Consider the following 27991-nt stretch of genomic DNA (forward strand, 5'->3'; position numbering starts at 1 on the left):
AAAGTGACAAAGCCAGATATTGTGGGACATTCTTATAAACTCAGTCATCAGAAAGCTGAGGCATAGCAAAGGGGTGCATAGCCTAGAGAGGAGGAGGAAATGGAGTGAGAGAAAGACAGACAGACACACGGGGGGGGGGGGGGACAGGCAGGGGAGAGAGACTGATTGCAACACCACCACCAACCCTGCCCCCAGCTCCAAAAAGAATCACCATCTTTCATGGGAGGCTTAAGTCATATATACAAAGTGGCAAAATAATTAATTTCAAATAAATGTAAAAGGTCTACTGATCAGAAATGAGTAAGTTCTTTTTTGCTTTAATATTGCCTGCATTTGGAATATATGGAATTCTTTGTGTGACAAGTAATTTTTTAAATCTCTTAATACCCCCAAATTGCATATATTGTAGAAATTACATTACAGGCAATTTTTAACAAAACTGAAACGTTGACAACCACACCCATGTTTCTTAAATATAAATTTTATAATTTGATTATGATTAATATAGTAAAAAGTTTGTATATGTTTAAAAATATACGACAGATTTGAACACCAGTCTTTTTCCTCTGTGAGTTAATTTTGAGATGGGGTCTTGAATTAGAAATCATCTTCCTGGTGTACATTGGAACACTGCCCTTTCCTAATTAATGAGTTTCAATATCAAAGTAAGTAGGAATTATCATTGGAAGAGTAGATTTACTGAGCGCACCACAAATGCTGATATAGGGCTATTACTAATTCTTAGATATCTGACATTAAATACCACAAAACTACTGTCTATGTATAAAGTCGTTTATTGTCCACTGAGAATTATAAGACATGAGGCTCAAAACATGACTGCTACAAGTGTGTCTTAGAAAATGTCAGTGCCACTAAAATGTAAGAAGAGGAGCTAGCGAAGATCGTCTCTAACAGCTCATCTGCTTCTGTGCTCCAAGTTATAACAATGTGAGGATCTTTAATGCCCCTTGGTGGCCTCATGTTGGAACTTCACGTCACCTATGCACGAGATGGTCAAAAGTCAGAGGAACACCAAGAGTGGAGATTTAGCTGATCAGTAACTTCAAATCCCAGAGATCATCAATAAAGTCACTACAAGGCGCTTTGTAATACAGAACAATCTAAAAAAACCACAACTCAATCTTTATAGTTCCGAATAACGTGTGTGAAACTTGTTACATTTTATTTGTCAAAAACGAACAGCTTCAGAACAAATCTAATGTAACTTTTCCAAAAAACACCAAAAAGTACAGTGTAAAGCACCTGCTCATTAAATACAAGCGCTCCCTTTGTGATGCACTGCATCAATGTTTTGCATACACCTTGATGCAAAGGAAATTTTAAGTTGCACCCTGTTTAAATTAAGAAAAAAAAAAAAAGACTTCAAGAACTAAACAAGGATGACTACATTACATTCTAAGAAACAAAATTTCCCTCCAACAAAGCATATTGTTTTGTTTATATACATGTCAGCACTCAAGAGTTTAACTTAGTTGTATCAAAGGCAAAATTTGAACAAAAATTAAATCACAAATGCATGAAGAGCAAACATTTCTATACCAAAGACACTTTTTCAATGTACTTAGTGTCAACATTTGGGCAATTTTTAAGAATTTCCAAAAATGGAATTACTAATACCTGTATAATATTTAAAACAACAAGAAACAAAGACTTTATGTCATATTTTTAAAACTGTTCCAAAGATAGTGTTCTTGCTCAGTTGTTTTTCCTTTGCTTTAAAATAAGCTACCAGCAAACCACTCTAAAATGTTTTGTTTCTGAACCAAATATAAATATTCATATTGGCAAAACTGTTTTACAATGAGTCCTTGGCCTCAGTGAAAAGCATTACAGCTAAGGAGAAACTGGAGTTTACTTTCAGATTCTGTGATTAGCCTCCAAACCCCTCCCCTTCTCAAGTACACATACTGGCAGATAACAGATGCTGAGCTGAGGAAAGATTTACATCTTTGGTATAAGCGTGACATTGTTGCTGATTTTCCCATGACTAGCACAAGCCAGTAAGAAACTTGAAGAACGTCAAAGACAATGAAGTCTAGGACACAATGAAGGCAGGCAGGAAGTATAGTGCTCTGTCTTTACAGGAGAAATCAACAGCAGAGACTTAAACACCCACTGAAACTTGAAATCATAGTGAAACAGAAGGTCAGGCTTCAAACTGGCCACACTTGATAATCTGTGGCTGGAATTTGTTGCTACAGTTTGGCATTTCACTGTAATTTATGACTCTGACCATGGGGTGCTCTCAGCACTACCTGGGCACAGCAGCCCTCCAGAGTAAGAAAAAACCTTTTCTCCCCATAATGCCTGAATTTTGAATGACAGAAGGAACAGTGAACATGTACAGTTAACTGTAACTTCTTTATAATTTTGCTTTTTTCCCCTTTGTGACATACAAGTAGATTTCTGTCTGGGGAGTTATAAATTATTGAACTTATCAAGTCTAAAAGCTTTACAAAAAAGCTTTTAAATATGAAACATAGGACTTTATATCTAGTAAGTGTACTATCAAAATACCCAAGGATTCAACTCATTTTAAAAATTGTAATTCTTGTAAGCATCATTTATAGAAGAATCGTGGACACTAGACTCAAGACAAAAGTAAATCCAGATAGTGTAACTATGACTCAGGTTTTTATTTTTTCTGTTTCCAATCCTTTAGTTTGCTAATGCCTTTTGTGTTTTCTCCATCTATACTAAACACAAACTATCAGGGTTTTGTATTAGGTATCTCCTCCAAGGACCTATCAGATAACTTTGTACATAAGCATTTGCAGCCCTGACACATTTGGTCTGAGACTAATCCTGAGAGCCACATTTTTTATTAAAAGCTTAATACTAAGTGCTTAGAACTCAGGGAGTTTAATCTAACAATAACTGAAAAATGAACCAAGTTCCAAATATTTCCATAAGCCTCAAAAGTCAAAACCGAAATTCTCCCCCAGTTTAAAAACACCAGTAAAGGTAGAGAGGTGGCTGTCCTCGACACCAGCACACGGACGGGAAGTAACAACAATAGGTGTACTCTATTTCTCAAGTTTAAGATTTATCATGGCAAAACCTAAAAACTGGATAAAAGTGATGAGATCCTAAATATCACGCTCATAAAAATAATCAATTTCTATCTTTCTGTCTTCCCTCTGCTTCATGAGGAATCAAAGAAGTCAACAGAGAACCACTTTGTTTGGGCCAACCATGAAATCTTTAAGAACAGATAGGTATATTCCCTGCTATTCTTTCAGGGCATTATTTATACATTAAAAAAAAAAAAAAAAACCCAGAAACAAAACCCTTCAAAAATAAAGTTATTTAGGCTTGTGAATATTCTGAAGTCAAGTTTCTTGAACTTCTCCGATGAACTCTTCAAGCAAATCAACTTTTCAAACAGTCAACACTTAAAAGTTCCTTGGACAGGGATCTATCCCACAGTCACAAAGCGGCTTCCTCCTTTGCTGAAGGTGAGGTTGGCTCTTTGCTCTTTCAGTATCCCAAATCGTTCATTCAAAGTCATTCCTGTCTATAGAAAAGGAGGAAAACATTAACTGAAAAAAAAAACAAAAACAAAAAAACAAAACAAAACAAAACCCATTTCCTTTATATGTGAACTTAAAATAGTAATTAGTAATAATATACATCTTAAATTGTGTAATTTCAATTGATTTTAACAAAATATTCTATACAGTATTGAGTTTTCTATCAGTAGCTTTAGAACGTAAAAGTAGGTAGTGCAAGAATCCCTATCATCCAATCATTAAATATCTATATTGCATTATATAAGCATATACACACTACTACTGTTTATATAAAATATATCCAAAATTCCTCAATCTGAGTTAATTTGAAGCTCTGCAAACACTGTTACAAATTCTAGTGATACCTTTGGCAAAAAGTGTTCCTTTAACTAGTATTGGCATACACATATGATTACATCACTCAGGAAGTAAAGGCAGGTGAATCTATGAATTTAATTCCAGACTGATCCACACAGAGTTTCAGGCTATGTAAGAATATACCATGAGACTCTGTCTCAAAAAAGAAAGAAAGAGGGCTGGAGAGATGGCTCAGCAGTTAAGAGCACTGACTGCTCTTCCAAAGGTCCTGAGTTCAATCTCCAGTAACCACATGGTGGCTCACAACCACCTGTAATGAAATCCAATGACCTGTTCTGGTGTTTGAAGACAGCTACATTGTATTCATTTAAATAAAATAAATAAATCTTTTAAAAAAATTTAAAAAAGGAAGAGAAAATACCAAACAATAAGTTATTTTAGCTAGAAATGGTGGCCTACCCTCACTATCCCAAGAGGCTGAGAAAGGAAAATTATGTACTAAACCAGCCTGGGCTGCAGTAAGAGACTAGGACTTAAAAAACAATAGAAAGAGTTATTTCAACTTCTGCATATTTTAAAACAAAGCTTTACACTGAGTGCCCTATAAAAGCTTATATAAAACTCTTGTTTTTTTTTTATTAACAAATAACAAAGTGCTTCCAAACAGAAAAGAAATTAAGAATAGGATTAAAATAAAATAGAACAAATTTGTCTTTTTTCTTCCTATTTTATATTAGGAATTATACCAAGGACTTTGTCTATGCTAAACATGTACTCTCTAAACAAAACCAAGCTTTCTCCTCATATTTCTAATCTTAAATTCCAGGACCTTATTTCTACCAAATTATTTTCCAAAGAAGTATATAATAATCTACCTACCTACCTCTATCTATGTATCTATGTATCTATGTATCAATCTATCATCTATCTATCTATCATCTATCTATCTATCTATCTATCTATCTATCTATCTATCTATCTATCTATCTATCTAATTTTTTAACTTCAAAATTATTTCTTAGCTGGGCGGTGGTGCACACCTTTAATCCCAGCACTCGGGAAGCAAAGGCAGGGTAGATCTCTGTGAGTCTGAGGCCAGCCTGGTCTACAGAGTGAGTTGCAGGACAAACAGGCTGTTACACAAAGAAACTGCCTGAAAAAAAAAAAAAACAACAAAAAAGAACTATTTCTTAGAGTTTGAGTAGAAAAACTACAGGGTAGACAGCTGTAATTCTCAGCATGTGACAAAGAAGGGAAATAGAAAACAACTACAGAATAGGTAAGCTGCTCTCAGGGCAAAGAGTGAGAAGGCCCAAAGTGTCAGGGCCAAGCATTCTTGGAACTGGGCAGTACCTAAAGAAATAGAAAGGGCAAAAGGCAAGTTATACTTTTGAGTTTAAACTCAGAAAAGTGGTCAAGCTTAGCTATAAAACATGTTCCAACTTCTAAGACTTTACCTCAGGCAGAACACGGCAAGCACACTAGTTTTACTAATCCTCTCAAACCATGTAGTGATGTGCTAGCCATTATAGTGAAACAAAACAAAACAAAATGGTTTAAACATTTGAAAAGAATTTAGAGAATGAATAAGTATTTGTATAGAAAAACCCTAAAGAATTCAGATTTACTATAAAATTAAGCAATTTTAAAAATAAAGTAGTTGATCAAGGTGTTTTACTTGTATCTTTTAAAAGATTTGTTTGTATTTTATGTGTGGCCACTTTTCATGTACATCTGCACATCAAAAGAAAGCATCAGATCCCATTACAAATGGTTGTATACTGCCATATGGTTAAACTCAGGACCTCTGCCAGTGCTCTTAACTGCTGAGCCATCTATCCAGCCCCTTAAAGTTAAGTAAATTTAACAAGCTTAAAGACTACAACAATACACAAACTGTCACAATCATAGTGAAGTGTCATTTTACACTAATCTGTCACTATACAGATAAAGTGACAAATAATAACAAATGCTAACAAAAATTATGAGTTTAGAAGATAGTCATCTTTTTGGAAAGTAACTTGGTAGTTTCTCAAAAGGTTAAATGTAAAGTTAGCACACGATCTACCAAAATCTGTCAAATATATCCACTGGCATTTACCTCCTCCCCAAAAGAAAATATGAGTTAGCTGTTAAGCCAAAGAACACAAAAACTTCCAGCTAATTAAAGAATACATAACGTGACATATACATGTGATAAACACCATCCAAATAATACAAAGAAAATACTAATACGGATTAAACTTTAAATAAATCTTGGTAAATATAATAAGATCTGATTTAAATAAAATATCAAACAGGCAACCTATGAGAGTGTCTGGGGAGTGGGGAAGGGGCTAGACCACCCTGTTTAATGTGTGTACAATGGTCTTGGTTATCAGAAGGCTGTCAGGAAATAATACAAAGAAACACAGGAGGGAAAAATGTTTATTTACCTGTTTTCCCACACTATTTATGTCAAACTGTAGAGGGACACCTTTAGGAACTTTCTTAACATCAGACTGTTCTCTTTTTGTCAAGAATGAGGGTACAGCAGTACGAGTTAATCGTGGCTTCTGAGTTCTAGCAAAGAAAATAACAGTTTAAATTAGCTTACCAGATAAAGTACTCAAAATTTCTTCACACATGTTCAAATGAATTAGGGCTATTACAATGTTCTCTTAAAAAACAAGTCTGTCAGGAGTGCCAGCTCCTAACTACCAAAACGTGTAACTGCTCATAGAATTCCTTTTCAAGTGTAACTATATCTTTCTAAAAAGCTTTTTCTTCCATTTCATGTGTGAGTGTTGTCTCCATGTATATATGTACACCACATGGATACAGAGACCATGAAGCTGAGGATACGGTGCTGGAGCCCTTGGGATTCAAGTTACAGGTGACTGTGATTTGCCTTATAGGAGCTGGAAACTGAATTCAGATCCTGCACTCGAACAGTAAGTCACCTCTCCTGCCCTACCTGTAAAACATTTTTAACAAGTCAAATAAGTGGTGATTTCTAAGTCATGATCTTTAAATTAAAGTAACCTGTATTTTTAGTGCAATACATATCGTGAAATAATTAACTATATTAAGTTCACATTGATAAAATACACTATAAAACCTTTAAGGAGAAAGTAGGTCTGTATGATCTCAAAGCAATGACATTCAAACTACATGAGGGGAGGTGGGGAAGAGTAGAAAGCACAGGTGTCACCTCACTTACTAACACATACACATTTAAAAGGACACATTTGTTCTACAGACACAGAACTCATGTGGCAACCAGAGGTCAATTATCAGGTGTTTCTCTATCCCTCTGCACCTTATTTATTTATGTATTTTTTTAAGAGAATCTCTTACCAAGTGATGCTCAACATCTGGCTAGACTGGCTTGCCAGTGAGCTCACCTGTCCAACCTGTCCCTGCTCCCACCCCTCCACTCCCATGCTGGGATTGTAGGTTCAGGCTGCCAACCTGGTTTTGTATGTGAGGCCTGGGGATACAAACTCAGTTCAACGTGCCTGTAGCCACTAAGCCATTTCCCCAACCCCATGAACAGAATTTTTGAAAGCAAAAATACACAATAAGCAGAGATGGTGGCATGTATCTGTTTCCTCAGCACTCAGGAGCTTGAGACAAGAAGTTCAAAAGTTCAAGGCTGGTCTGGGCTACAGAGAAGTGTTTGTCTGACACAAAATTGGTAATATTTGTACTACATATACAGATACATATGTGTGGGTGTTTTGGGAGGATTTAAAGCCAGAAATCAAGGGAGCTTGACCCTATATGATTTCCGTTTTTATTTGAGACATGGCCTCAGTCTGTACTTAAGCTAACCTTGAATTCACTCTGTATCTAAACCCGGTCTTAGAACTCATGGCAATCCTCCTGCCTTAGCCTCCCCAAGTACTGGGAATATAGGCATAGTTAAGGCTACAATTCTTTAACCTTGCATCTCATTTTATCCTGACTTACACAGTATACTCTAAGCACAAGTCCAATACGTCCCACTTTCCTATCATATATCAAAAGGCTACAATTTTTCAAGAAAGAAGACAAAGGAAGAAAAAACTTACACCGGACACTGTACAGCTCCAGGATTGTCAATGGATACAGTCAAAATTCCTCCATTTGTGGTGGAAGTCCGCCATCTAGGTTTGAAATTTTTTTCTTAAAATCTTATAAAGTTTACAGTATATCCCACTGAAAGATATTTATTTTGTTTCTCTGCCCATCTGTCTTAGTGCACCAACCAAGTGTTCCACTACCAAGACAAAATAAAATCTCAGCCCTGAACTACACATTTCAAAGTAGCCATTCATTGTTTAGTTTAAAAATGCAGAGATGCTGGATCCCAATATCCAGGTATAAGAACAAGAAAATATGGATTTGTTAAATGTTTATAAAAGTAATTACTATAAAGACATTTAAAACACTAAGTACAGAGGAGAATCTGACAAAACCAGACAGTCTCCATTTCTCATCTAGAGGAAGCATTTCTGACCTTTCCTATTTTCAGTGAGAGTCAGTCACTTTTAGTTTACTAAGCAGGATGTTTACATACAAAGTTCTTCCTAAGATGAAAGAAGGCCTTCAGCTTTCATGCCTATTTCCTACCTCTCACCATTTTCATGGTTGTATTATTTTCCTTTTCACTGTAACTTAAACTACACTCCTTCTAATGGTATCTGAACTGTCTGCTCTGTACAAGCATTAGTAGCCTCTGTAATCCTTTTCCCTTCCCCCACTTCACATCCTACTCCTCCTCATCGCTGGGTCTCACTTGTAGTCTAGGACTCGCCTTTCTGTGTCAACTGTCTCAACACCGAAATTACACGTGAATGCCACCATATCGTCAGCTCTACCTTTATACTTGTTTATGTCAGCCAAAATCTGGCACTTCTAATTTCACAAATTAACTGTATTTGCTTTATCTAGGTTTTACTCTCAAAGCTCAACACAAATAAACAGTGCCAGGCATGCTGGCACACCATGTAATCCCAGCACTGAGAAGTAGAGGCAAGAAAATAAGGAGTTCAAGGCTAAGCTCAGATGCATGTTGTATCTGAGGCATGTGAGATTTTCCCCCAGCACAAGCAGTGTGTGTGTGTGTGTGTGTGTGTGTGTGTGTGTGTGTGTGTAATATAAATGTTTGTTCAAGAAGCAAACAGACTGATTATTATTTTCCCCTTACAGTTTTTGTCTCCTGTGCCAAAGGTCACTGCCAGCATGAGAATCAAACAGCCTCCTACCCTGCTCCAAGTCACACCTCACTTTACTTATCATTGATTGCATCTGGACCGTGAACTTTTTGTTTTTTACATTTTATTTTACAAAAAGTAACAGCTATTTTTAAAGAAATTACAAATTCTGATCCCTTTGTTAGAAACAGACCACTATACAACTTACACTTGGGAAGATTAATGGACAGAAATTGACTTTTAAAGCTCTATGAAACTTTAGTCTAGTCATTCCCTAAACAGGGTCCCCGACATAAAAGATGGTGCAGAGAAAGAAAAAGGAAAGGGAGGTGGGGGAGAGAAGGCAGGTGGAAGAAGGCATCAGTTCAGACACTCCACCGACACCGCCTGGTGCACTGGGCTACAGCTGTGGCTCAGGACTTATCTGGCATTTACCTACTGCAGGAAGCATTTCATTTGGGCTTCACTTCTTGCACACTGGGACAGATGACAAATTCGAGTAGCTAGTATCTTGTAAATTCAGAAACAACATCTTAAAAAGATATAAATTGAAACTTACTGACGCGTTCTCTTTGCTACCACATCATCTATCAGCTGTTCTGTGTTCAACTGGGTCTGAACCTAAAAGGGAAATAAAAACAACAAAACCCCAGCAGATCTCATAGAAAACAGTATTTAAGTCCAACCAGCTATCATGCAGTGAGAAAATGCAACCGGGGCAAACACAAGTAGAAACTCAGGAAGGGCCTGTGCTATGCTGGCAACAACCTCTGCTAGAGATCACTGGATTAGAAAACGTACAAACACAAGTTTATTAGTACATAGCCAAGCTAAATTATTAAAAGATACCAGCAAGAAAAGGCAGGAAATAAAAAAAACATGTATTAATAGAAGAACTAATCTAGTGTCTTGCCTTTCACACGAAACCTAGTCTCCCGCTCACCAACAGGCCACACCTATGATGACTAGGGGACCCGTGTGAGTAGAAACAGCACAACAGGGCTTTCTAATACCTTCAGGCCTCTTCTGAAAAGAAAAGTTGCCTGACGAGTGTCTTTCTGATGACTTAATTTATTTCCACTCCTGGTAAAATTAGCTGGAATGTTATTTCTGCAACAACAAAACAAAAAACAAAAAACAAAAAAACAAAAAAAAAAAAAAAAACAAAAAAAAAGTGTAAGTGATCTCAGCCACTTTGTTTTAAATACTTTGAGGAAAAATAAGCAAAAACAGTTAAAACTCATAAGCTCAAAATTTGATAAGCATGGACTATAGATCCCAATTTACTTTCTTATTTATACAAAGCTGTTAAATTACATTTACAAAATTCCCTCTGTAGTATACCATATAACAACTTGGTTTTGAACTAGTGTAGTTCCCAAATATTCTACTCTCTAATATTTCACATCTTATGAATACGTTTACAAAATTACTTCCTAGTTCTATTATTTCCTATATTTGTTTTTTAAAGTATAATTTAGTAGATTAGCTCAAAGAAAATCATACCTACATGCATTCAGAGTCAAACTGAGAACCATAAATAAAGAGTTGTGGCTGGAGAGAGGGCTCAGAAGTTAACAACACTGGCTGCTCTTTGCAGGGGACCTGGGTTTGGTTTCCAGCACCCACATAGTGGCTCACAATAATTTGTAACTCCAGGGGGCTCTAGCATCCTTTCCTGACCTCTAGGTACTGCAAGCATGTGATGCACAGACATACATGAAGACAAAACACTCATACACACTAAATAAAAATCAATAAATCTTTTTAAAAAGGGGGGGGGGGTTGGAAAAACAACCTCTATTGATCTTGCTTTCTTTTTTGTCTCCATAAACTACATGGTAAGGGACATAATTAAATGGTAGAGCACTTGCTGAGTGTATGTGAGGTCTTGGGTTCAATCATAAGTATGGCAAGGGGAAAACCCCACCAAACATGAATATTAAAACCCAGAGACACATACATATATGAATGTGTAACAGCTATGTTCTGTGATCCAGCAAAATGCCTCAGCAGGAAAATACACTTGCTGTGCCTTACTGAGAACATGAGTCTGATCCCTAAAAATCACATAAAGGTGAGGAAAAACCCACTTCTCAAAGTTGTCTTGTGACCTCCACACATGCACACACAAATAATTCAGGTTACACTCTACTTTTTAATTCTTTCATACATGAAACAGCACATACTTATAGCTACCATTACATAATAAAGTACTTAAAATTCTATCTAAATCTCATTTCTAACCTTTGGAGGTTCAAATGCAAATTTATCTAGCTAACACAATTAATACAGAAATCTCATGCAACAAATAACATTTTTATTTGCAAAAAAAAAAAAAAAAAAAAAAAACCCTTTTTCACAAAAGATGCCACCAAATAATTTCCAAAATAATTACTAGGTAAAAACTGCAATTTGACTACTACATGTCTATACAGTAATAAAGACTTAAGTCCAAGTTGTTTTTACCATGTCATTTTCTGTATGAGATAAATAATAGCACTTGAAATTCAAATAATAATAATAATAAAATAATAAAGCAACTTCACAGATTATCAAGAAGAATATCCTAACAATTCATAAACTGTAGGGGTTTTAATGCTCTTAAATTTAGTCTAAAAGCAATTTCAATTTAAGAAACATCCACGTATCCTAGGCTGGTGGCATACGCCTAAATCCTAGCACTTGAATGGCAGAGGCAGAAGGATTCCGACACTTTGAGGACAGTTTGGTTATAGTTTGCTATACAGTTTGTACAGTTTGGTTATATAGTTACAGAGCTACACAAGACTATCAAGGTGGGGGCAGGAACAAAACAGATGAAACCCAGAAATATTTATATAACTTTGTACCTTTCCTGTCCTCAAAATAATCTATATCATGCCCCAGTATTTTAGTAAGAGTCAAGGAAAAAAAAAAAAAAAAAACAACAACAACAAAACCAATTCAGCTTTCAGAATTGATTCAGTAACTCTGACCCAAGGTCTAGGATTTTCACAATGATTACTTTCACAATTTTATTTTATCTGTTAAAGGAGGTAAGGAAGCATAGTGAAGTCACTTGGCCCCAAGCCAGATGACCCAAGCAAGATCCCTGCAACCACTGGGTAGAAAAAAAGAACTAGTTCCCTCAAGTTGTCCTCTGACCTCCACATATGCATCATGGTACACACACACACACACACACACACACAGAGAAAATTAAAAAGTGATACTTTAAAAACAACTTTACATTAATAAAATTCCCTAATATTACTGGGTCTAAGAAAGCTGCTGCTTTGCATGCTAGCTTTTGGATAGATATTTCAAATATCTATCTTTTCTTTATTCCCTAGTGGTAGGGATAAAACCCTGAGCCACACACTCAGTGAACTGAGTCACATCACCAGCAAGGAAGTAGCCATATTGATATGACCAGAAAACATTAAGAATCACTGTAAACCCATTCTTTTGAACACCTATCAAATAAAGTATTTTGTACACTGTGATGGTTAATCTCAAATGGAAAATTGGTAGGATTTATAATCATTATGAAAAGAAATCTCTGGACATGTCTGGGAAAAATTATTTAAAGTGAAACTGGGAATCCATCCAAAAGGAGAAAGAACCCTTCTATAGCATTCTGATTATGAATGATCCCCCAAAGGCTCTTGTATTTGAATAGTTGGTTTCCAGTTGGTGGAACTGTTTGGGAAGTATTAGGAGGTGGAGGGGCATTCCTCCTTGTTGGAGGGGAATGCCACTATGGGTGGGATTTGGTGTCTCAAAAGACTCATGCAATTCCCATGCGCGCATGCACGCGCTCACTCACTCTCTTGTGTGCTTTCTCTCTCTGCCTTCTACTTGTTCAAGATGAAAGCTCACAGCTACTGCTCCAGAGACACACCTGCCTGCCACCATGCTCCCCACGCTGGTAGTCATGGACTCTGAAACCATAGCCCCAGGTAAACGGCTTCTTCTGTAAGGTGTCTTGATCATGGTGTCTTATCACAACAACAGACAAGTAAGAGGGCCCCAGACTGAATAAAAAGAGAGAGTGAGCTGAGCACAAGAACTTACCCTCTGTTCATGCCTGTGGACATTTAACTAGCCTGTTCTTGCTGCCATACTTCCCCTGCCATGCTGAACCTAAAATAAGCTCTTCCTTCCGGACGTTGTTTTTGTCAGATGCTCTGGCACAGCAACAAGACCAACACAGATACTTCCAAATGGCACATTCTCCTCTTCCCCTTCAGTACTTACTTTCTGTTTAGCTGATTAGGCCTCTTGAGAACTGCAACTGGTTTCCTTTGCACTTCATTTTGTCTCAGAAGACTTGTCTTCCGTTTTAATGCTGGAAAATATCGTTCTATATTCTTTTAGAAGGGAAGAAAACTATGTTAATCAGACTGCCATTTGTTAATACCTTAAGACAATAAAAACTTTTTTGGTTGTTATTTTTTGTTTATTTGAGACAGGGTCTCTCTAAAAAGCCCTGCCTGTCCTAGAACTCATTATGTAGACCAGGCTGGCCTTGAACTCACAGATCTACCTACTTCTGTCTCAAAAGTGTTGTGGGGGAGTGTGCCAACATGCCTAACCTTTCTTAATGCACACTGGCAGAGCCCAAAAACTATTTCAATACAATAAGGAAGGTGGAGAAACTAAAATTATTTGAAATTTTCATAAAGGACTAAAAAGATGATAATCATATTATATGTAAAATACAGATGTAGTGGTGTGGAAAGTGAACTGGTGGTGGGGGAAATGTTACTTAACACTCAAGAAAAGAATCAGGCACACTGATGAGTCTTGGGTCCGGTTTCTGGCTGTGAGGTGAGCAGTTTGCTCCAATAGTCTCCTGCCAAGACCTATTTCACCAGAGCCCAGAGCTATGTGCTCTGCTGCTCCTTAGCAGCACAACCCGAAAGATGAGGTGGAAACAAGCCTTGCTCCTTAATATTATTTCAAGGGCTTTCTTACAATAATAAAAAGTTGACTAACACATTATGTAAAAAGATAAAGGCCAATTTCCAAAACAAGTACATAAAAGAGGTTTTGAAAACAAAGATATTAAAATATAATTGATTGGGGTGGGATTTAATAAAAATCAAAGATGTGAAATGTCTGTTCTTTCCTTCACGTATGTAAACTATATTCATCATAAAATCCTAATTCAAGCTTCTACATTTTCTACAAAGATGTCTCTAAACTGTATACATTATCTTATATATTATCTGCATTTTCCCATTGCTTTAATCATGAGAACTTAATAAACATGACAATAATTTTTAAAATAGTACTTAAGTATTTTCTTGCATATTTAACTTGGATTTATTTGTTGCTTTTCTTCCCCTGCCCCTCTTCTGTCTGACAGGGTCCCTCTACATTTCCCTTGCTATCCTGGTACCCACTATGCAACTCAGAGATCCCTGCCTCTGCCTCTGCCTCCTGAGTGCTGAGTTTAAAGGCATGCACCACAACATCTAGCCTATATTATATATTTGTTTTATTGAGACAGGATTATACTACGTAGTCCAGCCTAGCCTCACAACCTCACATTTACAATCTTCCAACTTCCATAGTCTTTAAGTGCTAGGATTAAGATGGGATCCACAGTTGGCTCCATTTTTGTTTTAAACAGATCTTTATTCATTTACTTATATGTGTGGTATATAAATGGATGGACATATTTCTGTACATGTGTGTGTGCGTGTGTGTAGGACAGAGGCCAATGTCAGGTATTTTCTTCAACAGCTCTTGACTTTATTTTTTGAGAAAGAATCTCACTGAACTCACTGGTTCCAGACAAACCGACTGGGTGGTCAGCAAGGCCCACGAACCCACCTGTCTCCATTTCTCAGATTACAGGCTGCTTTATGTAGATTGAACAAAGGTCCACAAGCATAACAAGTGCCATCCCGAACCATCTTCCTAGCACTACCCCACTGATTCTTAAGAGATTATTCAGAAAAGAAGGAAATATAGAAACAAGGAAAATGATTATCAAAAACATAAAACCCCCACAAAATTAGACTAATATCCCAATCCAAGCATTTTGCTTATATATGAGCATTGTGTTTGGGTATGAATATGTGCATATGCATACATGTGCTTCTAGAGAACACAAGAGGCTGTCAGAGCCCCTGGAACTGAAGTGATCATAAATCTGATATAGGTGCTGGAAACCGAACTCAGGTCCTCTGTAAGAGCAGCATGTTCTCTTAACCCAGGATCAATCTCTCCAGCTCCTACTCCAAGCTTCTTTATTTTACCTTAAGAGATAACACCAATAATTACTTTATAGATTAATGTGAAGTGCTCCTCTATGAAACATAATTTTTCCTTTAAAGTACCTGACATGCTATAATTATTTGTTATAAATTAATGTTAAAATTTACTTATGCCAAGTATGGTGGTGAACTCCTATAATTCAGGCCTTCCTTGGTAAGTAAAGGCAGGAGGGATCAGGAGTTCAAGTTATCTTTGGCACACAGTGAACTGAACAATCCCTTCTCAGAGACAAAAGAAACTATGTTTATTAAATGTGTATAGATTTTTCTTGTCGTTGTTTCTTAAATACAGTAAAACAATTACTTATATAGTATTTACACTGTAATAGGAATTACGGGTAACTGATAGATGATTTAAAGTACATATGAGAATAGGCATATTTTATATGCAAATACTGTACTATGTAAAAGACTTTGAGCTACATGTCAAAGACCTTGGTATTAGAGAAGTGTTCCGGAACTAATTCTCACAGATATGGAAGAACAACTGTAATTGGGAATGAGGTATATTTATGAATGGCAAGAATTTTTACTTAGCTATTAAAATGTTTATTATTTAAGTCCCAAGGTTCTTGATTTAAAAAATAAAAATCATCTGGGCATGGTATTTTACACCTTTAACCCAACACTTGGGAGGAAGAGGCAGGACAATTTTTGTGAATTTAAGGCTAGCATCTACATATTGAGTTTCAATACAGGCAGGGCTACATAATAAAGAGAAAATGTGTTAAACAAACAAACAAGAAAATAAATCATTTTAAATATACAAATCAGGAGAGCATGAGCATGAAGGAACATGCCTGTTAAGTGTAGCATTTGAGAGGTAGAGGCAAGAGTCTTGACTAGCCTTAGATACATGATTCAAAAAGATAAATTAAAAAAAAAAAATCAATGCTGGGGATATATTTCAATAGTACAATAGCTGTCTAGTTCTAAGTTTAATCTCCATCATCCAAAAGAATAAATACATAAATGGCCCTGTGGGTAAAAGAATCTGCTGGGCAGATAAACTGACAGCTATCAGTTTATCCCCCAAACCCACATAAAGGTGGAAGGAAAGAGCAGACTCCCAGAGTTGTCCCCTGATCTTCATACATTGCCTAAGTGCATGTGCCTGCACACAAACAGAATATTAATTTCTTAAATATTAAAGGGGGAGGAGGCTAGAGAGACAACTCAGCAAATAACAGGACAGCTGTTCTTGTAGAAAACCTGAATTCAGTTCCCAGCACCCATGACAACTGGCTGTATCTCCAGCTCCAGGATCTGATGCCTCTGACCTTCAAGGGCTCCTGCACTCATACAAGTGTGCACACACTTACAAATAAAACCCTTACTTTAAAAAAAAAGAAAAAAAAACCAAACAACCAAAAGGCTCTAAAGCTTATTCATGAAAACATTTGGATAGCCAGGTGTGGTGGCACATATCTTTAATCTCAACACTTAAAAGGCACAAACCTATGTGAACTCAAGGCCAGCCTGGTCTATACAGCAAGTTCTGTAGGCCAGAAAGGACTACATATCTTAAAATTCGCTATAAGTGTGTGACAGACAATGGAAAATGGTATCTGCATCAGGACTAAGCCATCATATGACATCCTACCTTGTCACTTAGAGGTGGACGATTCATAGGACTTATTCCCTTTCGAATACCAGTTGCTTTCCTGGCTGCAAGGCCAGTGATGACTCCATAAGGACGTCTCTTTCCAGGGAGTGCTCTTCCTCTACGGCTCACACCAGTTTTACCAAAACCTACAGAAGGAGAGGATATTAAAAAGTTAAGAATGCTTTACTTTGGAAATTTGGTGGTGGATGTGGTGATGATGACTAAACTCAGGATCTTATATGTGCTATATAAACACTCCACCACTGAAATATATCTCAAACCCCTAACTTTACAATAGCACAATATAAACTACACCTGTGTATTACAGTAGCCACTATTTTATTTATTTGGTTTTGAAATGGGGTCTCACTATATAGTCCTGCACAGTCTTGAAAAGACTGAAGATGGGGCCTTGACTTCACAGAAATCTTCCTGTTTTCCTCCCAAATGCTGTGATTATAAGTGTGCTTCATTACGTTCAGCAGTGGCTAGTGACTACTGAAGTACGACTAGTCTGAACTGAGATAAGACATGTAAAGTGTTTCATTAATGATCTTGTATTTCATGCTGAAATAGTAACATGCTATGCATGGCTAACGTTGAGTCTTTGAACGTGATCACACCTCTGTTAGTGCACTAGCTCATCTTCCATTTACTTACAAATTATAACCTGGCTTCTTTCTTGCAGCCCTACTTTATTCAAGTTGCTTTGCTATTTTAATCTCTGTGGCATAGAACAATTCTGAGTTTGCTTTTCTGTTCTATGGCTCTCCAATTTAAATACTTTCTCTAATTATTAAAAAAAAAATGCCCATTCTATACATACATGAGATTTAAAAAAAAGTGTAACATAGATATTCCAAAAACCTAATTTTAGCTTTAACTATATTAAATTATAAGTATTATATTTAAGTATTATCACATGGTAAGTAAGCATTCTGTACTAGTTATGTACAGAAAAAGTGAGCAGAATCAACTTTTTGCTTCAGCTAAATTCATACTCTTGTGTATTATTTTATAGGCTACATTAATATTATTTGAAGAATATTATTCCTGGTTTTGTATGTTTAATTTTTTAAAGATTTATTTATTATATATAAGTATACTGCAGCTGTCTTCAGACACACCAGAAAAAGGGATCAAAGCACATTGAGCCACCATGTGGTTGCTGGGAATTGAACTCAGGACCTCTGGAAGAGCAGTCAGTGCTCTTAATCACTGAGCCATCTCTCCAGCCCATCTTTTTTACTATAGTACTTTAAAATATGCTATACTCAATCTAACCAACTTAGTAATCATCTCAGTTGTCTGTTTTGTTTTTTGACACAGGGTTTCTCTAAGGTAGTCCAGGCTGACTTCTAACTTATTATGTAGCAAGATAACCTTTAAATTTCATTTCAGTTACTCCTAACATTTGTACATACATCCATCCTTAGCATATTACTAGATGATAAAATGCCAGGCTAAAGAATAATGCAAACTCTTAATAATTTATACTTACATTACAAAAACATCCCAAATGAATGCATTTATTTGTATTTCTAGAAGTATAAGATAAAATTCTTTTTCTGTATTATTATCAACTTTAAAAAGCTTTTATTTTTGAAAAATATTTTGTGTACTATATTTGTTTTTTAAAGATTTACTTTTTACTGTTTGTGTACAAGTGTTGTCTGCAGAAGTCAGAAGACAGATGTCCAAGTCCCTTGAACTGGAGCTACATATGGCTGTGAGGCAGCTTGTGGGTGCTGGGAACAGAACTGGAGTCTTCTCAAATAGCAGCCAATATTCTTACCCACTCAGTAATTTCTCCAGCCCCTGTAAATTCCCTTGTGCTATTCGGTTATTCTTATATTTTTTGTTTTTAGGTGCTTGGAGCTGAACCCAAAGCCTTGTACACAGTAGGGAAGTGTTCAACAACTAGCCATACACCCAGCCCCCCTTTTATCTGTATTGCTTAGTACGGGGGGGGGGGGGATATTAGGCTTTATTTGTAATTTGATTACCAATGAGAATAAACCTGTATCTCTGGGGTGGTGTTTTTTAAAACTATTTATATTCTTTCATTATCAATGTTCATAAAATAGATTTTGTTGTTTTTTAATAAAATGAAGTCCCAATGAAGACTCGGGAGCTAAAACACTGTTGTGAAAGCCTGTTAGCTCAGAGAGGCAGAGAAAGCACCAGCTGACCTTCCTACACCACTGACATCCCAGAAGGAAAGGGCTCCTCCTCCTCCACAATGTCTTAAATACCTTCAACTCAAAGGCCCTCCTTTCTCTTTCCTGGGTTTTCTTATGTTCACTCCCTATCAACTGGTTGCTTCATCTGCCTCTTGTCCTACAGTTGACTTTATTTAGCTCTTGCTTACAGAAAAGCTCTTGGGTTAAAGGTGTGTGCTAGAGCTGAATCACACCACAAGAAGAAGAGGTTTTTCTAGTTCACAATATCAGGATTCAGAAAGTGATCAACTATCGCACAAGATTTCTGTGACTTAAGTTGTCTCTCAGGGTTTTAAAAGGGAAAATGGCAGGCATCACATACCTTTAACCCAGCACAAGAAAGCAGAGGTAAGTGGATCTCTGTGAGTTCCAGGCTAGACTGGTCTACATAGTGAGTTTCAGTATAGCCAGTTATGTTGAAAGACACCGTCTCAAGAAAAACTCAAACAAACAAATGGGAAATTACATTTATTTATAATTAACTTTAAGCATCTTCACAGCACTTTACTATTCAGGAATCTGGTATATTATTTCACCATACAAATATTTTGTGTCACTAGCTAAGTGAAATCTTGTTTTGTACATTTATCATACTTATCACTAGATATTCTATATGCTTTATCAATCACATAAAAATTAATTTCTCCTAATAATTTTAAATGGTCACTCATAGCATCATAGAAAGTTATTACAGTCTTAATTACTACTCCTTTCTTTGGTTGTGCTGAGGATTAAGCCCCACGTGTCATGCAAACCCAGGCCAGAGCCCTATCATGAAGCTACACCATAGTCCCTAATTATTACTTTCTTTTTGTGGTGCTGAGGATTCAGTTCAGTATCTTACAGATACTAGACAAGTATTCTACCACTGAGTTACATCCCAAAAGTCTTCTTCCTTCACCTTAATAGTTCTCCATTGCATTCATGTTGTACGTGTATGTATGTACACACACACACACACACACACACACACACGCACACGTGCACGCGCACACACACACAAACACACACACAGACCTGCATATGAGAGAAAACATGCAGTATTTATCTTCATTTTAAATAAACTATTACATGGAACTTGGTTTTCTGGAGACTTTTCTTTTCCCCTTGGTACGAGAGACTGAATTCAAAATCTTATAAATACTATGCACCAGCTCTGTCATACCTATGAGCTATACCTCTAGTTCCAAATTCTGTATTTTTTAACCTTTGGATTTCTTTTCTTTTTTTTCTTTTTTTTTTTAACCTTTGGATTTCTAAGTGACAATTATATCAATTTCTAAATGACACCATCTTTTCACTTTCTCAACTTTCTAAATTTTTTTAGATATTTATTATTATCATCATTATTTTAGATGTAGTAGTACTCTATCTGATTGTACACCTGCATGCCAGAAGAGGGTATCAGATCCCTTCACAGATAGTTAGTTGTGAGCCACTATGTGGATGCTGGGAATTCAACTCAAGATCTCCTGAAGGGTAAATCAATATGCTTAATCATGATACCGCCCTTAAAATTTCTTAATGCAACAGCCAGGAATTTTTAGAGATCAGCTAAGAAACTATGGTAATGGTGGGAAGTCTCATCTTAACTCTGATTTTGGGGAGAATGTATGTGATGAGAAGTCTCAATTTAATTCTGATTTTTAGTGGGGAAAAATTTTAGAATGACATCTGTAACACATAACATTTTACAACAAAAATCTCAGAGTAAACACTAAGATTAAAATTAAAAGTTTTCTTTACTGTAGAATTTCTCAGGACTAATATGTACGGTGCATCTCAAAGAAAAGTAATAGCATATGTCATTCTGAAGCTTATTTAACTCTTGAACCTTTTTGTATGATACCCCTTACCTGTAATTTTTAGACCAGAATATAAGCCTGTTATGCTATGGGGGTATATTAATCACTACTAGTGTATTATCTCTCAGCTCCCAGTCCTTCCTTTTCTATCTGCCTCTTAGAGAACAGTACTATTTTATCCATGAGCATGACACTTTGTCAGTAGAGGATGCTTGGAGATTCTTGAAAATGAAGGAACTTTTCTTCCACTGAACAAATTCAAGCTAGAGTCAGTTATCATCAGACTATCACTGGGAAAGGAAAACAGGACCACATGCTATATAAGACATTTGGCAAATCTAAACTCTAAGAAATAATGTTTTTCCAGGTTTTCAGAATTAAACAAAAAATTGAGAGTACTGGTGTATCCCCTCCAGGTTTAAGTCTATGAATGAACATATTACATTATGCGTCCAAAAATAACAGCATTTTAGACCTTACCAGAATTTTGCTGGATTCCCCACCGTACTCTCATCCTGAATTGCCGGGTACCACTTTGCTGGAGTCTTCTATTTAGTTTTGGAAAATTTTGCTTCTTTCCTTCCTTTCTATTCAGTTTGATAATTTCATCTACAAAAAAAAGGTAATGCCATAATTATTCATTTTAACACAATGAATAAAATCACTCAGTCTCATTTTTTTAGTCAATAGATTTCTCCTATGTCCCTAACTTAGTTAGTCCCCATTGTTACTATCTTCACTGTTTCAGTGTGTAGCCAAGGCTGGTTAAGAACCTGCTACAGAGCTTAGGTTACCTAGATCCTCAGGACTCCTAAGCCCTTTCTCTCATCCTAAGCTTCAAACAGCCATTTTGCCTGATGAAATGTTTGAAGGGGGGGGGGAGGTTCTCTAGGAAAGATTCCAACCAATAGATAAAAACAGATCTACCAATTGATGGATTATACCAGGGAGAGGGACAGTAGGTAGATTCAGCTCAGAAGTAGTGTTTACCTAGAACATACAAGGACTTGGGTTCAAACAGTACTGCAAACAACAAAATGTCTACTCTTGCTGTTGTGCACAGTGGCACATGCCTGTATTTGCTACACAAGGAGGCAAGGCAGGTAAGTCAGAAGTTCACAGCCAGCTCTGACTATAGACTGAAGTGAGCTTGGGCCCTTGGAGTGCTATTTCAACAAAACCCAAACAACCAACTCAAAATAACAATAAAAACCTCAAAAGTCCAATTTTCTAAATTCACCTGGATTCAGAAAACATTTATTGGATGTACAGTTTATGTAATTAATCCATGTTTAAGACTATTATAAGGGGAAAAGTGTAGCAGTCCCCATTATCAGTAAGCATAAGTCATTGATGAAAACAGGCATGCAAACAGCAAGCAAATGAACAAGTATCACAATAAAGCACTGACACTGGTTCTGTTCTTCTCTAGAAAAGTCATTCATAATTCTCTCTATTCTGACCTCTCCAACTCTGTCAGCCTCATTATTTCCAAAAACACCTTCAAACAGCCTCAAATCAATTCATAAACATCATATTGTGTTAATACCACAATGAACAATGTAAGTATGAGAAAAGCATATCAAAATCTTATTAAGTGTGACTCCACATATAAAGGCACCTACCACCAGGCTGGGTTGCCCAAGTTTATTACCAGAACCCATATGATAAAAGAAGAGGACTGATTCTCAACAAGCTATCTTGATTTGCAAACTCATACTGTGGTGTGCAAACCTAGACACACACACACAAAGAAGTGTAAGTGTTTTAAAAAACATCTAAACTCAGCTGGGTCTAGGAGCACATACTTGTAATCCCAGCTTGACAGAATGAGGCAGGAGGCTGCTGTAACTTTAAGGCCAGCCTTGGCAACTTAATGCTACTCTACCTCAAGAAAGATAGGAAGATAAAAAGAAGAAAGTAAAAGAAAGGATGGACTGACAAAGCAAATAACCAAAGAAACTGTACTGTCAAAAGCTAATTCCAGTCATTTTACCACATCATTTTAACATAAACGTATCAATATAATTAGATTTTTAAGGTTTTTTTTTTTTTTTGGTTTTTCAAAACATGGTTTCCCTGTGTAGCACTGGCTGCCCTGGAACTCTGTAGACTAAGCCCTGGAAATCACAGAGATCCAACTGCCTTTGCCTCCCGAGTGCTGGGATGTAAGGCCTGCATTAGCATGCCTGGCTTAACGGGTCGTTTCTTACATGATTTATACTATTTCTCCCATAAGTTGTCCATTGGCCTAAATGCACAAAGCAACAGCATTCACACATACACAAAAACAAATATATGAAATTCAAAGTACTTCAAAGAACAGTTTTCCTCTTGAGACTCGTCTCCAACTGCAAACTAGCTCACTAAACTTAAAAACAGAAGGCTTTGGGTGTAGCTCATGGTAGAGTGATCTCTAGCATTCATGAGACCCTAGGTTTGATTTCGATACCAATTAATAAGATAAAAGACACTAAAAATTGTGTTAGTCATGCTCCCTCACTGAAGAAAAATACCGACACCCCCCAAAAAAAAACAATTAGGAAGAAAGGTTTTTCAGAGAAAGATGGGCAGGAGCTTTCTTTCAGGTTTCATTCAGTCTGTGGTCATATGAGCCCATTGTTTCTAAGCCTGTAGTGACAAGAAGCATCTAGAGGGAAAGCTGACTGCAAAGAAGTGAGTGTTACCCTTCAAAGGCACACCTTTAGTAACTGCTTCCTCCAAGAGGCCCTACCTCACCTAAACAGTCCATTCAGTTACGAATTTATCAATGTCTAATCCAGTGAGGCCATTACTGCCTTCATGATTCTATCACTTCTCAACAAACCACACCGCCAACACTGGGCATTTTGGGAGGCACTATATTTAAACCATAACACTAGGTTTAAAACAAAAGGTTTCATAAATGTCAGACATATGAACTTATTACTAAGTTCTCATTGAGAACAAAATGAGAAAAACATCGTTTTCTCTTAATCTTCTTTCCAGCAACTATTTACAGCCTCAAAACTTTGAGAACATACCCAATGAATTTGGTCAGGAGATTAGGGGCAAAAGAAGTGTTGATTTTGACTACTAGGGTAACTTCGCTGTTTTCTGAGACAAGGTTTCACTCACTATTTATCTTTGGCTGGCCCAGAACTCATAGACTAGGTTGACTTGGAACTCAGAGTTCTACCTACCTCTACTTTGAAACTGCTGGGATCAAAAGCATACGACAATGTCCAACATACCAGAATAATTTTTAATATAGCTGAGATTAATTTAAGATGAAGTCTCATTAGCCTGCAACTCAAGATTCTCCTGCCATATCTTCTAGAGTGCCAGATTACTAGTATATAACACAATTCTCACCACAATTAAAAATTAAGAATAGAAAAACATCTTATTATCTAAGTCCTCAAAGTTTTTTAATATGAAAGGAGCTCAAGGCCGCTCCTACCCAGTGAGTAGACAGGGTAAACTTAGAAGAAAAAAGATCCATTACAATGAACTACATTATAATAAACTACATCATATCCTCTGGGGCTAGAGATGGGTCAGCAGTTAAGAGCACTTGCTGCTACACAGGAACCCTGTCTCGAAAAACAAAAAACAACAACAAAAAAAGAACACTTGCTGCTCTTCCAGAAGACCCAGGTTTAATTCCCTGTGGTGACAACTCAAGTTCCAAGGGATCTGAAGCCCTCTTCTGCTTTCTACAGGCACCAGGTACTCATGTGGTAAACACTTATACACATAAATATTTTATTTCTTAATAAAGGGAAACATTTCTTTCATAGCATTGTACATGTGCGTGAGATAATTATAGTGCATTCAGTTATCCTTACAACCCCATAAAAAGTGTTACAATATTATTTTTTAAATTAAAAAACTGGGCCAGAGCTACAGAGATGGCTCAGTGATTAAGAGCACTGACTGTTCTGTTCTTCCAAAGGTTCTGAGTTTAACTCCCAGCAACCACATGGTGGCTCACAACCATCTGTAATGGAATCTAATGCCCTCTTCTAGAGTGTCTGAAGATAGCGATAGTGTACTCATATATATAAAATAAATAAAATTAAAAAAAAAACTGGGCCAATGTCAATTACTAGTAAAGATACTCTATAAATCTGGTAAAGAAAAGAAAACCATATTTGTGGAGAGCTTTTGGAGCCGCTTGGCAGGAATTTGACATTGGGCCAAGACAGGGACGTAATCTCTTGCAGGAATCTGATTTTGGGCTATAAGTAAGCTTCAGGCAAGAATATGACTTTGGGCTAGGTCAAGGAAGCAGGCTCAGATATCTTGGTCATCCTGATAAGCCCCTAGAAACAGTGATCATGGGACTTTCTTTATAGCCCTGCTCATATCTTAACCTAGAACTGACCTTATTACTTGCATGTAATTAAAATGGTATAAAAGCAGATTGGGGGAAAAAAAAAAAAAACCCGCCTCAGCCTCAGAACTGGCTGTGGTCATGCTGCAGTGTTGTCTAATTGTCTTTTTTTCTTTTTAATCCTCACTCCTGCCCTGGAGAACCTGTTGACTGACTGAGCTGGCTTGGTCACATATTCTAAAATTTGGAGGGTTTTGTTGTTGTTGTTGTTATTGTTTGTTTTTGTTTTTGTTTGAGGGGGTCCTCACTATGCATCCCTGGCTGGCCTGGAACTTGTCTCAAACTCAGAGCTCTATCTGTCTAACACTGGTTCTCTGCTGAGATTATAGGACCTGGTAAGAGCATCACAAATCTCTAAGATTCTGGCTAAAAGACAAGCACCTGACAGACTTGATGTACTCTTCTGAGGAAGACAGTTTTCTATCTCCGCTCTCTATAGCACCGTTTTTCTACTTCCAAGAAGCAGCCCTCTTCAACAGATGTTCTATCAAACAAAGCACATGCAAAGGGGGTAGAGGGATGGCTGTCAGTAAAGCATTCACCCAACGAGTATGAAGACCCAAGTTCAGGTCCACAGCACCCACACACAAAGCTAAGTGCTGTGGCACAAGTCTGTAATCCCAGCCACAGGGAGGCAGACGCAGGACCCCTAATGCGTGCTGCTCAGTCAGACTGGCCAGATGGATGAGCTTCAGGTTCAGTGAGAGACCCTGTCTCATACAGGTAGACGCCAGATGTCAACTTCTGGCATCCACACACACTAAAAACATACAAAACATAGGATGGCTCAGTGGACAAAAGCCCGATGATTTGAGTTTAATCTCTGGAACCAATCACAAGAAAGAACCAACAACTCTTGGAGGTCCTCTGATCTCCACACGTGTGCTGTGGCCTAGAGCCTAGAGGTGGGAAAGGAAATGTGCCACCTTGAGATAGCACAGCAGCAGCTCACAGCGCCTTTCCAGCCTCTCTGAGATGAGGGCTCAGCCAAAGGAGCCTGTGGTCAGTCAGGCAGGACTTCCTATCCTGACCCATGGACCCCAGCGCAGTGAAAAGGGTTGAAAATCTACTAATCCCTGAGCAGGAATACCCCACCAATCCCTGAGTTTCCCACAAAAACTAACCAATCCCTATGCTGGAAATCTCTGTCCTGAAGAGTTCTGCCCCCTACGAAAGAAACCCTATATAAGCCCTGCCTTTTGTCCAGTTCCCTGCTGTCCTATCTTGGGAGGAGAGATCAGCCATCCCTGGATCCTCCAATAAATCTCTTATGAGATTTGCTGCCTGCTGTGACTAATAAGAAGCCCAGAGGCAATGAAGAGAAGAAGCAAAGAAGTGGAGTAAGGCTGAGAGTCCAGGGCCCCTCGGCTCAGCTGGGGAAAGCCTCCCCTGCGAACTGCAAAGGCTTCCTTTCAGAGCTGTGTGGTTCCTATACACCCGTGTCTCAGGGTGCCCTTCCACTGGGACACTTTCTCCCCTCTAAGCTTCTGAGACTCAGGATATCCTTCTTCCATTCGAAAAGAAACACAAGTTCAATATTCAGGTATTTTAAAATGTCGAAGAGGTGAAGACCCCGGAGGAGGAAAAGCAAGACGGCACTGATCCTATCCAATACCATAACTTGACTCTACAAAAATGGAATTACTTTTGGATCTGCTAAGCCAAACCAAACAGAAGCCTTCATACTGTTGGTTCTGAATTATTTTTTCGAAAATAAAAAAACAATCTTCGTGCTTTTCTTACATAATCAGCAGCAAACCACGGCATCCTTTTTATGTATACTGGACCCCGTGTTCTACCTGACATTTTATCAATCTGCGTACATCTCTCCCTCCCCACCCCTAAATAGCTAACTTTGAAACCGGGCTAGAGAACACGCTTCAGTAAACACCTAATCAAACACAGCAATATGGTTCTCACTTAACAACCCCTCCGAGTGGCCGTTTTGGGACTGCGTCCGGGTCCCCCGGCGTCCCCAGGGGGGCGCCGGTTGGAAATCGCCCGTGGCCAGCGCACTTCTGGACACAGTCACACCAGACGAGCCATTCTCGCAGCTGCTGGCTTTAGTCGGTTGCAGCCCCAGCCCGGTTCTAAGACCCTTTATAAGGAAAAGCCCCGAGTGGGTGAGCACACGCCGGCCCGGGTGGCCCAAGAGACTGGGTCCCGCGAGGTTAGAAGACAGCACCCACCGACCCAGCGGACCGCCCGGCCAGTCCTTGGCAGGACCCCTCCCCACCCCAGGGGGAGACCCCGCAGGGTAGCTCCCGCCCCACCTCGGGGATCCCCGCCGGTTCCGCCCACGCGCGACCAAACCCAACAGGCAACCGCGGCCAACCGCCCCTTCCCCCACCGTGGCTCCCGCCCCCTCCCCCACCACGACGCGGCCACACTGGTCCCTCACCCAGGGACATATCGATTTTGTCGAGGTTCTCATTGCTCCGGGTTTTCGGCGGCTGCGGCGGAGTCGCCGTGGCTCCCAACAACCGGGTGCCAAACCGGTTCATGACTGGGGTTGCCGCGTCGGAGCAGTCAGCCAGGAAGGCCAGAGTCGCAGGCCCGCCGCCTCCCACTCACGCACGCAGACTAGCTGCAGCACAGAGCGCGCACGCGCGCAGGCGGCGTCCTCGCCCTCCCACCCCCAGCAGCGGGCGGGGAGAGGGGACTACCGAGACGAACT

General features: G+C 38.2%; 1 protein-coding gene across 1 annotated transcript; it reads right to left on the minus strand.

Annotated features, from left to right (window-relative positions):
- Positions 1 to 802: 802 nt before the first annotated feature.
- On the minus strand, positions 803 to 27882 carry FYTTD1 (forty-two-three domain containing 1). Its single transcript, XM_080918743.1, has 9 exons — positions 27716 to 27882; positions 21417 to 21545; positions 16907 to 17055; positions 13274 to 13386; positions 10045 to 10141; positions 9591 to 9652; positions 7907 to 7981; positions 6287 to 6413; positions 803 to 3538 (listed from the first exon to the last, which is right to left on the minus strand). The coding sequence occupies exons 1-9, from the start codon at positions 27816 to 27818 to the stop codon at positions 3440 to 3442; spliced, it is 954 nt and encodes a 317-aa protein (XP_080774869.1). The 5' UTR covers positions 27819 to 27882; the 3' UTR covers positions 803 to 3439.
- Between the last annotated feature and the right edge of the window lie 109 nt (positions 27883 to 27991).

This window comes from Micromys minutus (assembly GCF_963924665.1).
Source record: "Micromys minutus genome assembly, chromosome: 7".
In the NCBI taxonomy this organism is placed as follows: Eukaryota; Metazoa; Chordata; class Mammalia; order Rodentia; family Muridae; genus Micromys; species Micromys minutus.

Excerpts from the sequence above, each read along its gene's own strand:
- FYTTD1 (XM_080918743.1), bottom strand. The coding sequence starts at position 27,818 with ATGAACCGGTTTGGCACCCGGTTGTTGGGAGCCACGGCGACTCCGCCG. Across the intron at positions 9,653-10,044 it reads TTTTCAGAAGAGGCCTGAAG|GTTCAGACCCAGTTGAACAC; the intron begins GTATTAGAAAGC and ends TTTCCCTTTTAG. Across the intron at positions 7,982-9,590 it reads GTAGCAAAGAGAACGCGTCA|ATGGCGGACTTCCACCACAA; the intron begins GTAAGTTTCAAT and ends TTTCAAACCTAG.